General features: G+C 35.2%; 1 protein-coding gene across 1 annotated transcript in view; it reads left to right on the top strand.

Moving 5' to 3' along the window:
* The window catches only part of LOC150098179 (sodium channel protein para-like), a 1334265-nt gene that overhangs the window by 1211120 nt on the left and 98696 nt on the right, over positions 1-24449 (top strand). The window contains 2 exon segments of the mRNA XM_090406598.1: positions 19986-20039; positions 20176-20178. Coding sequence (XP_090262724.1) covers positions 19986-20039; positions 20176-20178 — 57 coding nt within the window.

Here is a 24449-nt window from a genome sequence, read left to right as displayed (position 1 = left end):
GACACAGGTTACAGCAGTACATATGGTAGACAATCCCAAACATCCGCATCCTTGGATGGATTCAAACCCACAGCCTCTTGTTGGAGAGTGGATACGCTAACCACTCAGCCAACAGGCAGGAGAAGAGATGTACCATTTACACCTTTCAGAAGAAAGGCTAAGCTTGTTACTAGACACCATTAAATGGAAGATAAGTTAGTTTTATCATCCAGCATAAAACCACTACTTCACTTGTTGGAAGCTTAAAGTGGCCAAAAACCGCATTGAATTCCACAGCAAAGCCCAGGTTTTGCTCAATTTACTCTAGCTTGTTATAAGATGTATAAAAAAAAATTGAAGGTACAGCCATGGAAGCCCTCTATCACCACCTTTGGTGAATTATTATTTAAACTATCTAGAACAGCGTTTCTCAACCTTTCTAAGCCCAAGGACCAGTAAAATGCCTAAAACAATTCTATGGACCACTAAGTTACAGAGGCGTAGCCCTGGGGGGGGGGGGGGGGGGGGATCCACGCCCTGTGGCACTTTTTTGGCATTTAAGAAATCTTGCCATACTGTCAATAAAACAGCAACCGAGTAATGAAACAGATTTCGACAATGCGATCGACGATTTTGCGAACAGAAAAGCAAGAAAAATAACATTTTAGAATGTTGGAATTAAAGTTTTACTTCAAAAATAAAAATAGTGTTTTAATTTATTTCCATATATCTCGTTTTGACTTTTTGTAATTTTTTTAAAGAAATTACCAACATTTCAGAAAAACTGTGCCATTTATAACATAATAAATCTAAAAACATGTTTTGAATACATATGGAAACATAATTAATTAAGTTGGAAGTAAACAATTAAAAGCGTATCTTCATTGAAAAAAATTTTAATTTTTATTAAACAAATAAATAATATGATCTAATTGTGTAACTACTTACTTTTAATGAGATGGTTGAGCTTCTCGGCCCTTGCAGAGTTGCTGGATATCTAGCTCAATATTGGTCAATTTCATTTGAAGATCAGTACACACACTAAGACGATTTCTGTATTTTGTATTTACTTGAAAGATCGATAAAAATCCTTTCTCACAAAGATAGGTTGTAGATAACTGCATGACGATTTTCAATGCTTCGTCAGATAATTCGAGAAATTCACTTCTCACTGAAGGCGAGATCCAAAATCAAGTCAAACCAAGATCACGGAATTGCATTTTAAGTCCACTGTCACTTGGATGCTCAATTAACTGTTCTTTTTCGATAAAGAAAGGTAGTTCTCGTGACTGCAAGCCTGAAATGGTTTGTGAACCCACAGAAATTTCTTATAAAAGTTATTTGGAAAATATGTTTCAAAATTTAGTTTCAGATTTTTGAGGTGGCCCTTTCCAGAAACTCAGAATCAACAAAAATATCATTTTCCACTAAAAAGGATTCCAATGTTGAAAAAGGTGCAAATTGTCTGTCTTTTACATAATTAATCCATAAAACCAGTTTTTTCTCAAATGCCTTTATTTTGTCGTAGGCATATCAAGAACAATTAAATAATTTCCCTGAAGGGAGAGATTTAGTTCATTTAATTTCGAAAAAATTGTCTGAAAGATAGGATAGTGTTGATAACCATGCTTCGTCAGCAAGGAGGGATGCAAAATTAGAATTACGTTCATTTACAAATAATAAAACTTTGTGCCTTAATTGGAATAACTTTGTTAGTGCTTTGCGCCTGGAAAGTCAGCGAATTTCAGAATGAAGCAAACGTTGTATATATTCACATTTCTGCCCATTTCATCGCAGAGTACTGAAAATAACCTGTTATTTAACGGTCGAGCTTTAATAAAAATTAACTAGCTTTACAACGTTGTATATCACAGTTTTAAATTCTGGTGGTATTCCTTTGGAGGCTAATGCTTCCCTTTCTATGAAACAATGTACCCAATTCATATCCGGAGCTACTTCCTTGACCATAGAAACAACCCCACTATGCCTGCCTGTAAGGGCGTTAAAAGCCCTATACATTTTCCCACTAGATCCCTTTGTGTATTATGTAATTATTGAGAGTGAAATATTTCTTCTCCACTTGTTCAGGATAGCAAAGTTCTACAAAACAGAATATCATCATGAATGTTGTTATCATGCGCATATCTTAGGTAGCATATTAACTGCGCAGGTTTCATGCACTCGTTCGACAATACTTCATAACACAAATCACATTGAGGTTTCTGTTCATTTTCATCTCCACACCAAGTAAACCTGAATTCCAAATATGAACTGTTATATTTTCTACTGCATTTTTTATTTGAACTGCTTGTTTCTTCTACTTTAATAGTATCAGATTTACTCGTCGTTACAACATGTGTATCACAATTAGGGTTAGCATGACCTGTTTCATTTGCTCTTGTTTTCAAAGTCCTAGTTCTAAGCCACTTTTCCATTATTAAAAAAATGTTTCCGAAAAATATATAAATACTGGGATTAACTCACGACACACTTTGTCCAAGTATCACTTAGCACTTCTGAAGATATACTGAGCCTTGGTTTTACACCTTTTTTATTATTCGTCATTCTGCCACTATAAATTTAGGGACAGAATGATGAATAATAAGAGGAGTGAAGTGAACAACAATATAGTTTTATTGCTTCCGTCTTTGAACATTCTGACTATTTGTTGGTTTTTTAAAGTCTCCATTTGATTTCAATAATTTTTACTCACTTCTTCAATTTTAATTTGTTTTGTTTGGATGATTAAAAAATATATATTTATTTAATTCATTTAAGTCTGTCTGCAGACTACCTGTCCCATCATCGTGGACCACCTGTGGTCTGCAGACCATAGGTTGAGAAACACTGATCCAGAAGATACCTTGTCCTCAATGATTCATCTCAACTCTCTTTGTGGTTTGCTATGTAGATAATATATCTGCCATCTGACATCATTCATAAAATGAACTGTCTGCCTTTCTACATTGAATCAATAGCATTTGAATTGAATTGAATTGAATTGCATCCACATATTCAATTCACCATGAAAAGAAGATTTCTGGGAGTTAACCTTCTTGGACATCCTTCTTACTTGCAGGACCCCTGACTTTCTCAACTGGTGTATATCGGAAACCTAACTTTTCTTGCAGATATATACATCAAAGTTCTGCTTATCACACCTCTCAAAAAATCATAGTTGGCAGATTCTTAATTAAGAGAATACATAACATTTCTTCTTCGTTCAAGAGCTTCTCACTATAAAGCTCACTATAAGCTCTCACTCACTATAAGCTTCTCACTTAAGCACGTCCCCTCTCAGCAACTCTTTTTAATATCTACTTAAATGAAATAATAATAAAATGGAATAAAAATTTACATCAAGGAATTAAACTTTCTCCTACAGTTAACTTAAACACTCTCCTCTTTGCCGATGACCAAATAATAATTACAAATTCTGAAGATAACTTACAGAAAGCTATTTTAGATCTAAATGAGCTATCCAAAGATTATGGTATGATAATATCAACCGAAAAATCAAAAACTATGGCCTTTAAAGGACAAGATACAGCAATAACTAAAATAGTAATAGATAACAAGATCTTAGAACAAGTGAATTCATTTAACTACCTAGGATGTATGATCACATATGAAAAAGATATAAATGTAAAAATTGCAAAATATTTAAAAATAACAGGTGTAATTAACTCTATATTTAAACCAAACCTAGTTCAAAAACAAACCAGGCTAAAAGTATACAATACATTAGCACTACCTGTCTTAATGTATGGAAGCGAAATCTGGACAATAAAACAAAAAGACAAACAAAGATTAACAACAGCAGAAATGAAGTTTATGAGAAAAACTGCAAAGTATGCCCTATTTGATCACAAAAGAAATGAAGATATTATGGAAGAATTAAACCAAGAACCAGTAATAGAAAAAATTAAAAAATATAAACATAAATGGATGGAACACGTTCAAAGAATGAAAACAGAAAGATTACCAAAACAAGCCTTAAGTACAAGCCGTTAGGAAAAAAGAAAACCAGGATGTCCTCTTAAACGATTCAACAATGACTTCTAAGGCTGGAACAGGCCATGCTAGGCCTAAATCCTTGATACGCATGATGATGATGATGACTTAAGCACTTCCGTAGTGCAATTGGATTCTTGTTGTAAGAAGAGGAATATTTATATGGATCTTTTCAGTTGAAGGTGAGTTAGCCGATCTCATCTGGAGGTAGCAGGATTTTTTCTCCTGGAAACTCGGGTTTTTAATCTGGCATACAGACAAATTGGCCATAAGCACATACACAATTTACAGACAAAAAATATTAGTGGTGGTGGTGGTCAGTAGATGGGTTGGTGTAGATCATGATGATAGTATCAGCAATTCTGTGTAGTTAGCGGATTAAATGGTAGAGACAGAGAGATGTAGAGTAGATTGCCCTCCCTCGATGAGTCTTTGGACTCCTTGGAGGTATCAAGTAATAATAATAATAAAAACTTAAATGGATACAACTTATATCATATTCAATGGATAATTGCTCCTCCATTTCTACACTGAAGGATACTTCAATAGGATACATGGTTCCAATCCTATATATTTATAGACTCTTGGACCTTATGAGCAGAATCTTGAAGTCTCACTTCATGCGTAGATATTTTCTTGTCAGCAAAATTTCTAACCTCCTACCATCTACAAAAGATAAACTTTTGCCTCTGTCTCTAGCTGGTTTATGAATGCATTCTAACATATTTTAGACACAGGCTGTTCTCTGAAAAAGAGAATTAGCAAACATCAGTACTACATTGATTGCACAGCACTGTATTGATACCAAACATAGTATCCTTTGGAATAAGGCTTGCCTTCTCCATAGAAGTAGTTTTAAAAATTAACATCTCTTCAAAGAAAGTTCTGATGCATTTTATACTGGCATCTAATTTTAATCAGAATGATTGCCTCTCTCTCTCTCTCTCTCCCCTGAAATTTTGGGAAATTCTCATCCTATGTAAGTAACATAACTTTTTTTTTTATCTGATCTGCATAGCACACAGTAACCATTTCAATGATTAAATAATTGTTGAATTTGCCTTGTGTTCTGTTTCTCTGAATTGCTTGTTTGTTCCACACACAGATGATAGTTTCAGTATGAAATATTTCTGCTACTGTCATTAAACTTATTTACTGCATTTAATGTTGTTTCTCTCTTAATACTCTTGCCTGCCTCTATTCTGCCAGCTATTCCTTGAAAGAGTCAGATTAGTGGATTAAAGGAAATCAACTAAGCAGGCCAAAGGAAATTCCAGAATTCTTTGGCTATGTAGCAAGTAAAAAATAGAATGATTATGGAAGGATAACTCTGATGAATGCAGTTGGTAGGAAGACAGTAGAGGTATAAGAAATAAGAAATGCACTTTGGCATAATAAGATATCTAGTGGTGTATTATTATTCTAGAGGAAATCGACCAGGCTAGGGATCTTGGAATTTTAGTAGATAGGAAGGGGTCATATAGCAAAGATTGCAAATTCAGCTCCAAGGATAATTGCAATGTTGTAATGAATATTGACATGTAAGAAATTGACATGACAAATAAGAAAGTTGTTTTGCATCTTTACAGGGCTTTAATAGGATCTCATCCAGACTAATGTGTGTATATTTAGTTCCTGGTTTACAAAACTTTCCCAAACTATTCAGATACAGTAGAGAGGGTGAAAAGGAGAGTGTTAAAGATGATATTGGAACTGTGGACTGTAAATTATAAAGTGAGATTGAGATTTGTGGGTTGCAGATGCTAGCAAACAGGAGACATTAGTGGTCAAATGATTGTGGTTAAAAATCAATACATGATTGAATAGAATCATATTAGAATTGTAGCCAGAATGCTGTATTGATTTTAGATTAGATTATTTTATGAAATTAGATTATTTTTCCATTTGTTCTCAACAGTCTGAGAATCTTTGCCAGCCTAGTTGGCCAAGTGGTTATCATACGTTTCCAACAACTAACAAGCTGCGGGTTTGAATCTTACCATGGGCATGTATGTTTGTAATTGTCTCTAGGTGGGAGATGAATTTCATTGCCCAGTGTAAAGCCGCCTCCCTGTTTATTGGAGGCCTAAAGTGGCTTGAAAATATTTCATAGTTGGTCTCTAGAGCAAGGCTCCAGACTATGTAAAAAATAATAAATGTAAAAATACAAAAAATATATATCAATATCAATATCCAACCTTGTTGCTCCAGGAACAGTAAATGAATGTAGGAAGACAAGTAGTGCGATAGGAGAGAATGAAAAAAATATATATATGAATGAGAAAATAATAGTTGATAGTGTGGAAGGTGTAAGTGACTGTGAAAGTTTAGGAGATGGTTTTGTTTGGGAGAGTGAATTTAGATTAAGAGTGACTGACCTGCAGAGAGAGAGATAGATGAGCTGAAAGAGGAGGTGGAATGTCTTGTGAATGAGAACAGAAGTATGAAAGATAAGATTAGGAGAATGGAAGAGATAAAAGCAAGGCGAATCAGAGTGGGGGAGAGAGAGAATTTTGGGAGTGTTAGAAGAGGAGAGAAAGGAAACGGTAGAAGACAGGGAATGAGTGAGAGGTATGGGGGTGCTAGAAGAGGAGAGAATGGAAACAGTAGAAGAGAGGGGTATGGGAATGCTAGAAGACGAGAGGATGGAAACAGTAGGAGAGATGGAATGAGAGAGGGATATGGAAGTGCTAGAAGTGGAGAAAATGGAAACAGTAGGAGAGAGGGAATGAGAGAGATGTATGGGAGTGCTAGAAGAGGAGAGAATGGAAACAGTAGTAGGAGAGAGAGAGAGGTATGGGAATGCTAGAAGAGAGAATAGCAGTAGAGGAGAGGGAATGAGAGAGACCTATGGGAATGAAAGAAGAGGAGAGAATGGAAACAATAGGAGAGAGAGAGAGAGAGAGAGAGAATGGTAAGAGGTATAATGTATGGCGACTCAGTGATCCGTGATGTTCAAGATAGGATGCGTGAGGAGTGTTTGCCAGGAGAAACAATAGAAAGGGTGGCTATGGCAATTAAGAGAGGTGAAAGGGTGGATAAGATGATTGTGATGGTAGGAACAAATGACTTGAGTGGTAATGTAAGCAGTGCAGCGAGAGATATGAGATTTTTGCTTGAGGCTGTATGGAAGAAGACAGAAAGAGGAAAAATAGTGTGCGTGTTGCTTAGGTATGATAATGACGAGCTGAGCAGAAGAACAGTAATATTGAATGACATAATAGCTAGAATGTGTGAAAAGAGAGGACTGGTATATGTGGATGCTTGGAGTGCGTTTGAGAAAAGAGAGGAATTGTATGCAAGAGACTGCTTACATTTGAATGAGGAAGGACATAGGCATCTGGAGAGATTGCTGTTCTGAACGAGTCATTGTGTCCCAGGAAGGATGATAGCAGGGGTGGCCTCTTGTGGGAATGGATACTTGGAAGAATGGAGATGACATCAGGTAATACTGAGCCCAGTGGAGTCTAGAAGGGATAATGCTGGGTATAGAACCAATGGCATTTATATGCTTTATACTAATTCAGGAGTATCTGGAATAAGGGAGAGGAATTGGTGGTGCAGATAGCATCAGCCTTGCAAAAAAATTATTGGGATCACTGAGACGTGGTTGACAGAAGAGGATATAATAACAGGAATAGAAGTTGCTGGGTACAGCATTTTTCAGCAGGATAGGAGGGGAAAGCATGGTGGTGGGGTACTGCTTATGATAGGTGACGACCTATGTCCTCTAAGAGTGGAGGCTTTGGAATGCAGTGAGACAAATGTTTTTGAGAGCATATGGTGTGAGGTAGAGGTAGGCAAGACAGGATATTTAGTGGGGGTGTTGCTACAGACCCAGGAGCACAGAGGATGGGGACCAGGAGATGTTTAGACAGTTACGTTTGACAAGTGCAAGAAGAATGATTGTTATGGGAGATTTTAGTTACAGTAGTATAAATTGGAGAGCGGAAGATGCATGTAGCAATAGGGGAATGGAATTTCTAGAATTCTTGAGGGACAAATGTCTTAGGCAACATGTAACAGAGGGAACAAGAGGTTCAAGAGTTTTGGATTTGGTTATAGCATCAGAAGAGTTGATAATAACTGAGTTGATGTCTCTCCCACCAGTTGGAGAGAGTGACCATATGGTGTTGACTTGGAAAATGAATAGACATGCAGGAGTATCAAAGAGACGGGAACTTATGTGGAAGTATAAAGCAGGTGATTATAATAGTCTTAGACGTGAACTTCGTGAAGTTTCATGGAGGGAGGAACTGGAAGGCCGGGATATCATTAGTGCATGGGAAATTGTGAAAGAATATTTGTTACCAGCAATGGTAAGTTGTATACCACAAGTGAAGAAGAGGACACAATTTGGAGTAAATTGGATCACAAACAATATTAAAAAGGAATTGTACAAAAAAGAAGCTATGGAAGAGATATAAGGAGACAGGTGAAGAGAAGATGTATGAAGAATAAAAGACACAGGCTAGAAGAGTGACTAGTGTGGTAAGAAAAGTGAAACTGGAATATGAGAGGAGATTGGCCCTAAGATCCAAAGAAATACCTAGGGAAGTTTTTAGCTATGTGGCCAGTAGGAGGAGAAATGACTGTGGAAGAATGATATTGTGGGATAAAAATGGGAATAGAGTGACTGATGCAGAGGACATAGTGAAATTGTTCAATTCATGAACACTTTCTTGGAGTATTTCATCCTAGAGGAGTCAGTTTTAATGCTAGAGGGATAGGGCAGGTTCGAGGTTTAGAGGTACAGGAGGAGAGTGTGTTTCAGATAATGAGGTACTCTGGATGTCAGTAAGGCTTTGGAACTGGATGGTATTTCACCACGAGTTTTGAGAGAATGTGCTAGGAAACTGTCAGTGCCTTTAACCTGGCTTTTCAATAAAAGTCTGGCTGCGGGAAAAGTGCCCATGGAATGGAAGGAAGGGAAGATAGTGCCATTGCATGAGGGTGGTAACAGACTGGAAGTGTCTAATTATAGGCCAGTTTGTGTGTCATCAGTAGTTGTTAAGATCTTGGAGAAAGTAGTGAGGGACCGTATACAGCATTGGGCAGATGATGGTAATGTTATCTGTGAGAGTCAACATGGATTTGTGAAGGGGTGCTCTTGTTTTAGCAATATGCTAGCCTTTTATAATAAAGTTACAAGAGCATTAGATGAGGGAAAGGCATATACTGCCATTTTCTTAGACTTAGTGAAGGCATTTGACAGGGTGCCACATGATAAGCTGATATTTTAGTTACAGCACATGGGTCTGGATGTCAGATTGGTCAACTGGATTCAGGATTGGCTGTCTGATAGCTATCAGAGAGTTGTGTATGATTGAGGAGTTTCAAGGAGCCAGTGGGTTACAAGTGACGGCCCCACAGGGCTCAGTAATGGGATCTATATTGTTTAACCTTTATATCAGTGACATTGTCAGTGGATTGCAAGGGGATATTCAGTTGTTTGCGGATGATGCGAAGCTGGGAAGGATTATTAATAATAGTGCAGATGCGGCAGCCCTGCAAGAGGATTTCAATAAGCTAGATAGATACGCAAATGAATATGAATGGGGGGTTTCAGTTTAATGCAGCAAAATGTAAGGTCTTGGTTTGGGAAACATCGATGGGATGCTGCATACTCTATGGGAGGAGTTATACTGGAGGAAGTAGGGGAGACAAGAGATCTGGGGTTGATGATTAATAGAAACCTGAAGTTTAGGGGACATATTGCAAAGGTGGTGAAGGTAACACAGAGGATTGCTACAATTATGAGAAGGACACTGACCTGCAGAGATAAAAGGGTTATCATTCCATTGTATAAGTCTCTGATCAGACCACACTTAGACTATTGTTCTCAGATTTGGTTCCCAGGATTTGAAGGGGATAAATTAACTGTGGAAACGGTACAAAGACAGATGACAAAGATGGTTTTAGGACTGTACAATTTTGGTTATGAGGATCGGCTGAGGGAATGTGGACTGCAGAGTTTGTTGGATAGAAGGAGAGGTTATATGATTGAGATTTTTAAACTGTTGAGAGGTGGTTAAAGGGTTGACGCTGGGTAGTTCTTTCGCTTGGTTGAACAGCGGGAAGGAGTGATGACAAGAGACCATCCCTGGAAGTTACGAAAGGAAACTGTGAGCAAGAGGGTGAGGAGTGGTTTATTGGCATGGAGGGTGGTTGAACCGTGGAGTGCATTGCCTGATGGAGTGGTGAGAGCAAGAACGGTCAATGAGTTTAAGGAGTGGTGATAGACTTTGTGTTTCTTAGGGGGACCTCCCCTCGATGAGTCTTGAAAGACGTTATGTTCTTAGGAAGGACCTCCCACGATGAGTCTTTTGACTCCATGGAGGCCTGAATAATAATAATAATAATAATAATAATAATATAAATAATTAATAAAATAGAAAAAAAATCCTTAGTTCATCCACCATATACAAATGTATTATAGATTTATAGGTATATAAATAAATCTTTTGTTGGTGGGACCCAAATAAAATAAAATAAAATAAGCCCAAAATTTTTTTTGTATATTCTATAAAGATATTATATTTCAATGGATTATTAATTAAAAATTAACTTATTTATTTTAGGGTGATATTCATATGAGAGAGTATCTATGTCCATACTTCTTATATTCATCAGTATAGATTTTATAGCTTTGCTGTTAGTTTGGTGCTTTTTTTTTTTTTTTTAATATATATATCCAAGAAAAATTGAAACATTTGTTTATAAAACTAGACTATTGAATGACACAAATGTACAATGGCTATATGAACAAAGAATTAACCAGTATCTAGATAAAATAAAACAAAATGAAGAAATAGAAATAGAATGGCTTAATATAAAAACAATACTAAATGCAGCAGCAAATGAAAGCTTAGGAAAGGCCAAAAAATTCAATAAAAGAAAAAAACTGAAGATCTGGGATGATACAATCAAAGAAATAATCAAAAAGAAAAAAGAAGCCTATCACAAATGGTTAAGCAGTAAAAGATTAGAAGATGAAATAGAATATAAAAGAATAAGAGCCATAGCTAAAAGAGAAGTCAGAAAAAGACATAGAGAATCATGGAATAAATTTGTTTCTTAATTAGAACATGATTTATATAAAATAAGACCCAATGTGTATAAGATTTTGAAACACCTAAATGCAGATACCAAAGAAAACATAAAATTAAACACTGAATTGAAATTAGAAAAATTTATAAATTACTACACAGAACAGTAATTGATAGACAAATATTTTAAAAAAGACAACTGGCAAACAATTAACGAAAATGAAAGGAAATAACTGAAGAAGAATTAGAAATCAGCCTGAAAGAAACAAGAAACGGAAAATCACCTGGAGAAGATAAGCTAGGTTCAGAACTATATAATACGCAGGAACAAGATTCAAAGGAAGACTCTTATTATTTTTAAATAAAATTTACTCAACTGGTATCCCCCCCCCCAATAGAATGGAAAAAAGCAATTGTGATTCCTATATTTAAGAAAGGTAATAGAGATGACCCTAAAAACTATAGAGGTATCAGTATACTAAATTCATGTTACAAAATATACAGCAGAATCTTAAATAACAAACTAATGAAATATTCCGAAAACTTTATTCTAGAGGTACAAAATGGATTTAGAAAAGGACGATCATGTATAGACGCAGCCTTCTGCCTAAAATTAATAATAGAGAAAAGAAGAGAATATAATTTAGAAACACATATTGCATTTATTGACTTTGAAAAAGCATTTGACAAAGTTAAAAGAAACATATTATTTAACATATTAAAAGAAAGACAAATACCAAATAATATCCTAAAAGCTGTCACAAGTATATATGAAAATAATCAAATACAAATAAGATTAAATCATGAGCTATCATATACAAGAGAGATAAACCAAGGGGTCTGACAGGGATGTCCCCTCTCAGCAACTCTTTTTAATATCTACTTAAATGAAATAATAATAAAATGGAGTAAAAATTTACATCAAGGAATTAAACTTTCACCTACAGTTAACTTAAACACTCTCCTCTTTGCAGACGACCAAATAATAATTACAAATTCTGAAGATAACTTACAGAAAGCTATTTTAAATCTAAATGAGATATCCTAAGATTATAGTATGATAATATCAACAGAAAAATCAAAAACTATGGCCTTTAAAGGACAAGATCCAGCAAGAACTAAAATAGTAATAGATAACAAGATCTTAGAACAGGTGAATTCATTTAACTACCTAGGATGTATGATCACATATGAAAAAGATATAAATGTAAAAATTGCAAAATATTTAAAAATAACAGGTGTAATTAACTCTATATTTAAACCAAACCTAGTTCAAAAACAAACCAGGCTAAAAGTATACAATACATTAGCACTACCGGTCTTAATGTATGGAAGCGAAATCTGGACAATAAAACAAAAAGACAAACAAAGATTAACAACAGCAGAAATGAAGTTTATGAGAAAAACTGCAAAGTATACCCTATTTGATCACAAAAGAAATGAAGATATTTTGGAAGAATTAAACCAAGAACCAGTAATAGAAAAAATTAAAAAATATAAACATAAATGGATGGAACATGTTCAAAGAATGAAAACAGAAAGATTACCAAAACAAGCCTTAAAGTACAAGCCATTAGGAAAAAGAAAACCAGGACGTCCTCTTAAACGATTCAACGATGACTTCTAAGGCCGGAACAGGCCATACTAGGCCTAAATCCTTGATACTTATGATGATGATGATGATGATGATGATGATATATATATCCAACACAGAAAAGGTTGTAAACCTATATTTCTAGTACAATGCCAGCCTAAGAATTTTTTATCATTTTTTTAAATTATTTTCTGTATTTGTATTTATTTTTAAATAGCCCAGAAACTCTTTTCTAGTAACCAAACATGGAACATTAACAAGCCACTGCAGGCCTTCAAAAAGTGAGATGGCAGGCTCACACCAAACATAAAATTCATCTCCTATTAGGCTGTGGGATACAAACTCATGGCCTGTTGGTTAGAGCACCGTGTGCTCAGGGCCGGCACTACCATTTAGGCAAACTAGGCAGCCACCTAGGGCTCAAGCCATGAAGGTGCGCAAAACTTCAAGCTATGCTTTATTCATACTTTACTAAAATATCAAAATTAAATAGTGATATATGATTTAGGTATTGATTCTTTTTCCTTATCTCTCATGCAGTCACACATCACACTATTTTACTATTTAACTCTTGGTTCTTTTTTGTTCCTAAATGATTTGAACTTACTGCTATTTAAAATTCAGTTAAGATAAATATTTTAAAACATTAACATTTTAAAATATTAAATTTCGGTATTTTATAACTTTTTTTTGTAAATGAATTATAACAGAGAATTTTCAAATTAATTAAAAAAGAAAATAAAAAAAGCCTTATTAATTTAACCTGAAAGACAATTTTATTTTGTTTAATGTCAATTAGAAATATTTTAGTTTATGAAATATGGGGTGCACTTGTAAACTTTGCCTAGGGTGCAAAATAACCTGTCACCGACAGTGGGTGTGCTAACTACTTAGCCTACCAGGCTGTTAATTTTAATTATATTTATTGGGATATATAAATTTGCTTAAAGAAGAAGGTAGCTCTTAGTAAGATTTTTATTATTATTATTATTATTATAAGAGGGATTTTGAATAGAGTTTATTAGAGTTCTTTAAGATGAAAAGAACATAGATATGTAATTCTTAGTAAAAATTAATTTATACGAAGTGTATTTGAATTATATATATATGTTACTCTGGATGCATTATAATTTACTCTCTCTATATATATATTTATGACCCATGAAAGTTTGGCTTTGCAATGGCTTTTGATAGATTGCCACACAACAAGTGGATAACTAAATTGGAACAGATGGAATTGGATGCTAGATTAGTGAGTTGAATAGGTGACTGGCTGTCAGATAGGTACCATCAAGTTGTGTGAGAGTGCAGTATCCCAAAAGAAGAAAGTCATTACTGGTGTGACACAGGGATCTGTTCTTGAATTGTTGTTGTTTAACATACATATTAATGATACTGAGATGAGTTTAACTTGAGATGTACAACTCTTTGCAGATGATGCGAAACTGGAGAGAACAATAAGGAATCAGGCAGATGTGGTAACTTTACAGGACTTGAATAGATTGTATGAGTGGGCAAGTGAGTGAAAAAAGAATGCAAAATATTATTATTATTATTATTTTTATTATTATGTGACACCTCCAGGGAGTCCAATGACTCATCGAGGGAGAGTGTACGCATCGAACGATGTTTGATCCCTTCCAACTATTAACCGGGCTCAAACTAGCTTAACTTTTTGTTGAGTCATTAGTAGCAGAGGCTCTACCAATCAACCAACCTTTGCTGGCAAAAGATTTTGTCAGGAGTGGGATATACACTTGTTGGGAAATTTTTTAAGGAGGTAGAGGAGACAACAGATCTGGGAGTGGTGGACAATGATCTGAAGTTCAGAGGTCACAATGCACAAGTTGTGAGGTCATCACATCAAATTATCAATGTGCAGAAATAAAGAGGTTATGGTTCCATTGTATAAGGCCTTTATTAAGCCTTATGTATTGTGGACAGATTTGATCACATGAGATGAGGATATATCAGAAAGGATCCAGAGGCCAACTAAGGTGGTTACTGGTGTTCTGACTGTGGGATGTAAAGACAGATTGAAGGAATGAAATTGGCAAGGCTTCATTAAAAAGGAGGAGGAGAGGGGGGGAGGAGGATATGATTGATTTGAATTCATGTCCCAATAGCATTTTAATCTACAGTGTTGGCTGGAGAGTGGATAGACAAGCCACATGGCATTGCATGAGACAGGCTTTAATTGTATAAATCCTTCTCTCTCTCTCTCTCTCACGCACACACACACACACACACATTACATATATATAATATCATTTCCACACATGAAAGTTTAAAAACATATTGTGCAATCAGTACTTTAAGTGGGATAAGAGTTAAATAATCTGGAAACCCTGTTTTTGTGGAAAGTCAAGTCTCCAAAAAGCAGGTGATAGTCTCATACCAAGTGATGAAATTCATATATCACCTAAATACATTTCCAATCATTCATAACCATTCATAATTATCTGACCATCGGACTGCTGGTTTGGTTTTCAGAGCTGAATTTAAACCCATTTGTCTGTCAGAGAGCAGATACTATCCACTTTTCCAACTTGGCTGACAGAGTTTTATTATGCTACCAATTGAAACAGTTCATGATGTAGATAAATCTTAATGTTGAAATTTGCCTGTGCAAACTTTGTTTGCTTACACTTGAATGAAGGATGAAACCAAGAATATCTTGGCATCTTTAATTTATAGTATAACCAAGTGAAAAAACTTTCAACCTCTATCTCTAATCCAGAATATTTTAGTAATGAGGTGTGACACCTTTTGACTACTTGTATATGGAAATATGACCTTCATTACTTCAACCTTGGTATTACTTCTGCACCAGACTCCCATTGATGGGACCTCAATATGAACGGCTCTTCTTAGTGGTGGGGTGGGCCTCCCACTGGGGAAAGCCACTGTGGAAAGTTCTGCTTGGTAATAGGGTGAGCCTGTTGCTGAATAATGAGTTAAATGATCCTTTGGATCGATCATTGTTGGGTGATCTGAGGGATTGCATGAATTTTTGGAATGGTATCCCTGTACTTAAACATACCCTAATAAAGGTTGAAACTGGTCTAAGTAGTGGCCCTTCCCATAATGCATATCATTATACATGTCTATAAAGATATGTGCCTTGCATTATGGGATACAAAGATAATTGATGTGAAGTCATTAGCCTCTATATACAAGTAGCACAGTTATGAAATTGCTTCACACACAAACTTTGTTTGCTTACACTTGGATAAAGGATGAAACCAAGAACATGATTTCTTGGCATCTTTAATTTGAAGACATCTCTCAATGTTTCCTCACCTAAACCACTTAGACTGTATATAATAGTTGCACATTTCAATCTCTGGTGAGAGATTATAGAATCTATAACACGTTGTAGCTGTTATGTGAATAATAGTCATTAAGAAAAAATTAGCCTATTGTGTTTTTGGAATACCTGGAAATTGTTGTAGTCTTTTAGAAAACACTCAATAAAGATAACTTGCTCCAGAGAAAGTGGAATGAAAGTTGGCTCAGGATAGTATGATAATGTCAACTTACTACACAGTAAGTTGGCATTATTATTATTATTACCCCAAAACCCCATGGAGTCAAAGACTCATCTAGTAGGTGTCCTTTTATCATATACACAACTCATAATACCATGCCTTAAACACTCAAATTCTCTGCAGACACCACACTCTCAGGCAAGGCATTCCAATCATTCACAACTCTGCATGCAAAAAACCTGCTTCTCACTCCCCTGCTCACACCTTCTTTATACAGTTTCCAGAGATGACCTCTGATTCTCCCCTGATCTCCCTCTATTTTCTGTAGAATTACTCCAACATTGATCCTATAACAATGCCTTACTAACTTGTAGGTCTCTATCATATCTACTCTCTTCCTCCTATCCACTACACTCTGTAAATTGCATCTTCTCAATCTTTCCTTATATCCTACATTCCAGAGATCAGAAACTACCTTAATAAGTCACCTCTGGACCCTTTCAAACATCTCTTCATCCTTTTGAAAACTAGGTGACCAAATCTGTACACAGAAGTCCATGTGTGGCTTAATATCAAAGCCTTATACAATGGAACAAGAATCTTCTTACTTCTGAAAGTCAATGTCCTCTGCATTATTCCCAGATTTCTTTGCATTGTCCTCACAATTTCGCAATGTGCCCAAAATTTCAGATCCTTATCCATTATCACCTATTTCCTCCACCTCCAACAATATATCCCCACCAAGCATAAATTATACATCCCATCTTTGTTTCCCAAATTTTAAAACCTTACATTTTGCAACATTGAACTCACATACTAACTTCCTGTCAAGAGTCTTGTTATCTGTCAGGACTCCAATATTGTCAGAGGTTTTCCTCTAGATCTTATTCCTATTATCCTGAATCCTGAATATCAAATACCTATTTTGATGCATTCTGTGGGTGACTAGCACCACCTGAGATTAGCTCTGCTCACACATTCTTGAATGCTAACCATGTAATCTTCCTAATATCTTCATTTATAATATCATTCTGCTGTTTATGTTTGTTCCTTCCTGAAATATTTTTCAGAACTCTCATCTGTGATTTCCAATCTTTGATCGATTGCTTTATTTCTAACCAGCCCTCTCAGATTCATAAAATAAAATTTATTTGAGCACTGTCTTGTATATAGTAGCTTTAGTGTTCAGACTAATTTCTCACTTATTCCATATGAATTAATTTCTTCACTTTTCTGCCTACCATACCATCTTTATTAATTCTGTTTATTTCCATATTTAATTTACCATCTCACTAAAAACTGTACCTAAGTTACTTTCTATAGCATTCCCCATCCAGAATGCATCTTGAGTTTCAACATTCTTGCCTATTTTCTTAGTCTGTTTTTTATTGCTGATATTCATAACAAATTTGTTGCATCACTTATTCAATTTAGTTATACCATCCTGCAGACATATACTAGATTTATGTAAGAGTATAGCATTTTGCATAAAGTGAAGAGCTGAGTTGAATATTTCTAATTTTGATATCAAGCCTAATGTTACTTTTCTTCATATTGTGATCCATATAGATAATGAATAACAGTGGAGATACTGTAGAAAGTTTTTCCATTTGGATAGAAATTAAATTAAACTTCCCAGGAAATTATATTCTTCTTTAATCCTTTATCCACATGTAACCAAACAAGGAATATGTAAATTATCTTCACAACTAGGCTCCTGATGACATCACATCATTTGCCTTAATATTCCATAATGCAAAGCATACTTCCTATCAGAATTCTCTGCAGATACCATGCTCTCAGGCAATGCATTCCAATCATTCATAATTCTCCATGCAAAAAGCCTGCTTCTCACTCCCTTGTTCACACCCTCATACAGTTTCCAGGGATCTCTTGTTCTCTCCCCATCTCCCACCATTTATGAAAAACATCGTCGACATTAATCCTATAACAATCCCTTACCAACTATTGCTATCATATACACTAGACTCCATAAATTGCATCTTCTCAACTTTTCTTCATATTTAACATTCCAGAGAGGTGTTCAGGATATTGAAAAATATCAATGTGGATATAGCAGTTGGACTAGATTGCATGTTAGCCCATGTGGCATGCGAATGAGCTAGAGAACTGGCAGTGCCTCTGATGAAGTTGTTCAATCTAAGTCTGAGCTCTGGCAAGGTTCCAAATGAGTAGAAAGAGGATATAATAACTCCACTCCTGATATATTAATTGACCTGTAGCAAACTACAGATCAATTAATATATCAGGAATGGTTCTTCAAGTATTAGAAAAGTCAGTTAAATCTAAAATCCAACATTCAGTTGATAGGGATATGAAAAATACAGCATGGCTTTGTAAAGGGTAGGTCCATCCTTAGTAACTTATTCACATTTTATAATAAAGTAACAGTGGAAGCAAATAAAGGAAATGGCTACACCATTATTCTGCTGGAGGTTGCACAGAATACCACATGTAAAACTATTACAAAAGTTAGAGCAAACGAGAATGAATATCAAGCCAGTTGCTGACAGACACCAGAGAGTGGTATATGGTGGAGTGAAATTTAGTAGAATGAGAGTGATTAGTGGAGTACTTCAGGCTTCTGTACTAGGGCCACTACTCTTAAATAATAATTTGTATATCAATGATATAAGAAAAGATTTAAAGGGTGGGAGGTTATTCAGTTGTTGGCTGAAGGTGCAAAACTGGGCAGGGCAATAATTGATAAAAAGTAATGTAGATATCTTATCGGGTGATTTAAATAAATTGGCATTGTGGGAAAAGGATAATGATTTTCAATTTAATGTTGCAAAATGCAAGATTATGCAATCCAATGTATATTCCCATTGATGGTATGGATTGCATGAAATTGATGAGGCTAGGAACTTAAGGATAATGGTGGACAGAGAATTGAAGTTCAGAGAATATACTGCAAAAGTTGGTAAAATAGCTCCAAGGATTACTTGGATATTGAAGAACATGTTAACAAATAAAGATAGGGAAGTTTTTATACCTATTTATAAGGCTATGATTAGGCCACATCTTGCTTACTTGTACAGATTTGGTCACCTGGGTTTCTTGGGGATCATGAGGTAGTAGAGAGGGGATTCAGAGACTAGTGGTGAAGCTGATGATGGATCTGTGGAATGTTCCTATGAGGATAGGTTGAAAGTATGTGTGTTACAAAGTTCAGTTGGTAGGTGAAAAAGAGGGGACATGATAGAAACTCAAGATATTAAAGGGGTTTTTATAAAATTGATGTAAAGGAAATTTTTCAATATATCACAAATAGAGAACTAAGGGTCATCTATGGAAGTTGTGTAAGAGTTTAGTTAGTAAGGGTGGTTGGACTACATTTTTGCATGGAGAGTGGTGAATGAGTGCAATGAATTGCTCAGATTTGAGTGCCCTTACAGAGAATGAGTTTCTGGAGAAGTGTGATACATTTGTTTTTTGTGTATAAAGGTAGTGTGGGTCTCCCACAATGAGTCTCCGTACTCCACCACATTATAATAATAATATATGCTTATTTGGTGGAACCAAAACATACATCATGGATTTTCAAGTGCTGGGTTATTTGTCTTGAATGGCTCTAAAAATAAAGTTGTGTATGGTTTGTCAGCATTTCATAAACATATCGCATTTTTAAAGTGACATCACTTTTTTTTATTATAATAATCCTTAGAGATATAATATATCAGATTGAAGTTTTTTCTACAGTGCTTGTGAAACACTTTCATGTAAAAATTGTAAATTTCATTATGATCTGTGATTTTTTTTTCACATTAAAAGTGTTTTTTCTTATACATACACACACACACATATATATATATATAGTTTTCTTTCTATTTTTAGGCAACATTTAAAGGTTGGATTGACATCATGAATTGTGCAATTGATTCAAAGCAGGTGAGTAAAAAACATCTTATGGAAGAATAACATAGTACTAGTAAACATGTACACTCATACATTACTTTGATGACTTTAAATTTACAATTTAAAGATAACTAAAATTATTTAAATTAATCCTAACAAAATTTCAAAGAATGTATATTCAATAGCTGTTAACTTATTTAGTAAAAATGCTGTTATTATTGAATAACAAATAAGAAAATAGTTATCCATGATTAACATAACAGAAGACATCATAAACTATAGAAAGAACTGGAAAAACCACATAGAAAGAATGAATGAGGAAAGATGGCCAAATATTGCCTGGAAATATAAACCAAAGGGACACCGATCAAGAGGAAGACCCAGGAGGAGATGGGCAGAAGACTTTTTAAACCGTTAAAAATGTTACAGGGAAACAATTGCCTAATACGGGAAGCCAAAAAGAAGAAGAGCTATTATTATTGTTATTATTATTATCTACTCACCACTTGCTCGTGGTGAGTAGATTTTGCCAGCTGGCAAGTACAGACTGGACAAAATATAATGTTTTTATTTAATAAAAAAATAAATAAAAATAACTTTTTAAACAAACTCTTTTTTAACTTTAAGTATAAACAATGAAGAATATTTGTAATGTAAAAGCCCATTTTAGCAAGAAATTTTAGTAATGTAATAAATTACATTGTTCATAAAATGATTGTTGTTTTTACTATTCTATCTGTTTTTATTATTTGCTGACTTTCCCTTCTTTGAATGGTTCTTATATAATGTAAATCTTCTCCAACCACAATACAGAACCACTAATGACATTATGAAATTATTGACTTATTGAGACATATTATTAAAAAAAAATGGGAAGAGGGGGGAGTCTTGAGCGAGTACATCTTTTGCATGACAAGTAGAGTTTGCATAATTTGTCATGCCTTGATTATTATTATTATTATTATTATTATTGACAATAGATCCTCATGGAGTGCAAAAACTCAGCACTGGAGATACACACACACCTTAAAAAAAAAGCCTCAACAAAGTCTACCTCTTGTATTATCCCTGTTTCCCTCTAGTCTATTAAGTTATTATTATAATTAATTATGGCTTCCAGTATTAGGCAATTGTTTGCCTGTAAGGGTTTAATTTTTTAAGGGTTTAAAAAGTCTTCTGCCCATCTCCTGCTGGATCTGGTCTTCCTGTTGATTGATGTCCCTTTGTGTTATTCTGGGAGTTCCTCCAGAACACCTAAGCTTGGTGGCGGAAGATCATGACCATTGGAAGTCCCTCTTGCAGCTGCTGTCCCCACAACCCAATTAGGAAAGGTGGGCCTTGATGGATGGATGGATGGATATAATTAATTATTAATTGATGGTATTAATTTTAATTTAATCAGTTTTTAATGTAACCATTTTGATTGTTTAATATAATTATCTCATTGGATTAATTAATAATGCATTAATATTGTTAATTATATATTATATAATTATTGTAAATATAATTATAAATTGTGATCATCATTATCACATTAACACCAGTCAACCAAAAGACTCATTGCAGAGGATTTACTGAATTAGATACCACAAATTCTATTATAAAATCCTTAAACTCGTTTACCATTTGCACATTATCACCAACCTCTCTGGTGAGGCAATCCATTGTTCATGAGGTTAAAAAAAAAAAAAACATTTCTCAGCAGGATGTTAGTAGTGCATGGGAGATAGGTAGGGACTTTTTTTTCAACAAATAGGGAGCATCTAGAAGAAGCATTATTAAATTGTATACCAGTATTAAATTGTAGACTAAAGTAAGGTGAGTAAATCAGATAAGGAGTTAGGTGGATGATTAGTATCGATAAATATATGCTGCAAAAAAAAAAAAAAAAGAAGAAGAAAGAAAGAAATTGGTGTTGAAGGCATATAAAGAGAAAGGTGACCAACCAAGCTCATGAAGAGTACAAGAGTCAGGAAAGAAAGGTGATCAGCATGTTGTGGAAAGCAAAATCAGATTATGAGAAGAAACTAGCCAAGCAGGCCAAAGGAAATTCCAAAGAGATCATTTGTTATGTGGCAAGTAAGAGGAAGAATAACCTTAATGAGTTAAATCCCACCTGCTGATGGGCACAAGGTGACAGAAGCAGATAAATTAGTTGAGTAGTTGAGTTACTGAGTGACCACTTTGAAAGGGTATATCATACAAGTGAGGTTAATGCTGTGAAATATGTGACAGATTAATGTGAGAACAGAGGTGGATGAATTGGAGGTTCTTAGGATATTACAGAATCTCTATATAAATACAGCTGTAGAATCAAATGGAATATCAGCTCACATTCTGCAGAGATGTGCAAGGGAACTGGCAATACCACTGACTAGGCTGATTAATTTAAGTCTCAGCTCTGGCAGAGTTCAAAGGGAAATAGGGCAAAATAATTCCCTTGCATAAGGGAGGTTTTAAGGCTGCAGTAGCAAATTATAAACCAATCAGTATCTCAGGAGTGGTGGTAAAAGTACAGGAAAAATTAGTCAAAAAGAGAATTCAAGAATGAGTCAATAAGAATATAATACTCGATGAGGAGTAACATGATCTTGTGAAGTGTCAGTCAGACCTTATTACTTTGCTTTTTAAATAAAGTGAAAGCTGAGATGGATAAAGGAAATGGCTACACAATGATTCTGTTGGATTTTGCAATAGAATCTGACAGAATACCACATGAAACTCTGTTATGCAAATTAGAACAAATGAGAGTGGATATGACACTGGTTATGTGAATAAGAGGGTGGCTGCTGGAGAGATATCAAAAAGTGGTATGTGGGGAGTAAAATCTGGGAGAAACCATGTGATTAGTGGTATGCAGCAAGGTTCCATGCTAGGATTACTACTGTTTAATTTGTACATAAATTATTATGGCGATGATTTAGGCCTCCATGGAGTCAAAAGATTCATCATGGGAGACCCATCATAGAAAACACAAAGTCTATCATGCCACTCCTTGAATTCATTGACCGTTCAAGCTCTCACCATCACCACCAGGCAATGCATTCCACGGTTCAACCACTCTTCACCCTTTTGCTCACACTTCCTTTTGTAACTTCCAAGGATGGCCCCTTGTCCATGCTAGTTCCCTCTGTTCCACCAAGCAAAAGAATACCCTAGTGTCAACCCTGTAACTACCTCTCAACAGTTTAAAAGTCTCAATCATATCACATTTCCTTCTACTATCTAAACTCTGTAGTCCACATTCCCTCAGCCAATCCTCATAACTAACCTTGTAGTCCTGAAATTATCTTTGTTATCCACCTCTGTACCCTTTCCACAGTTAATTTATAACACTTCAAATCCTGGGGACCAAATTGGGGAACAATAGTCCAAGTGTGGTCTGATCAGGGCTTTATACAATGGAATGACAATTCTTATCTCTACAAGTCAGCATCCTCCTCAGTATTGCAGAAATTCTCTAAGGTTACCTTCACGACCTTTACAATATGTTCCCTGAATTTCAGGTTTCTATCATTCATCAACCCCAGATCTCTTGCCTCACCTACTTTCTCCAGTACATTTCCTCCAACAGAGTATGCAGCCTCCCATTGATGTATCCCAAACTTCAAGACTTTACATTTTGTTGCATTAAACCGACATCCCCATTCATTTGCCCATCTGTCCAGTTTATTCAAATCCTCTTGCAGGGATATCACATCTGCACTATTACTACACTTCCAAATCAAAAAATTAGAATAATCAAAGAAAATGTCTGGAATGATTTGCAATTCTAATTTATTGCATAGAAAATAATTGTTACCAAATATGAATTAGCACCATTTAAATCTATGTTCTTTGTAGATTATATAACCATATAAACACATCATCATCATCATCAAATTTCTGCCATATACCCTCAAGGGGTGTACAGGATATGATAGTACTACATGAAAAAATTACATCATTACTAACTTCGTATCTACAATTTTCCTCCAAATCAGTCTGTTACTTGTCAAGACTCCAACATTATCAGATCTTATATTTCTATTGTCTAAGGCACTTTGTGCCGTATCAATCCACCTATATATAGGTGAAGAATATACAACACAGGCCAGAAGAGTGACCAGTGTGGTACGTAAAGTGAAACTGGAATATGAGAGGAAGTTGGCCCTAAGATCCAAAAAAAATCCTAGCGAATTTTTTAGCTATGTGGCCAGTAGAAGGAGGAGACTGTGGAAGAATGATATTGTGGAAGAATGACTGTGGAAGAATGATATTGTGGGATCAAAATGGGAATAGAGTAACTGATGCAAAGGACATAGTGGAATTGTTCCACTATGTCCTTTGCATCAGCCCTATTGTCCTTTGCATCAGCCCTATCCCTCTAGCATTAAAACTGACTCCTAGAGGAGTCAGTTTTAATGCTAGAGGGATAGGGCTGGTTTGAGGTGAGGAGGAGAG

The sequence above is a fragment of the Typopeltis vanoorti genome, chromosome 16 (assembly GCF_054136105.1).
Source record: "Typopeltis vanoorti isolate ZY-2024b chromosome 16, IOZ_Tvanoo_1.0, whole genome shotgun sequence".
In the NCBI taxonomy this organism is placed as follows: Eukaryota; Metazoa; Arthropoda; class Arachnida; order Uropygi; family Thelyphonidae; genus Typopeltis; species Typopeltis vanoorti.
The sequence above is the reverse complement of the archived record's forward strand: the minus strand, read 5'-3'. Positions and strand labels throughout refer to the sequence as shown.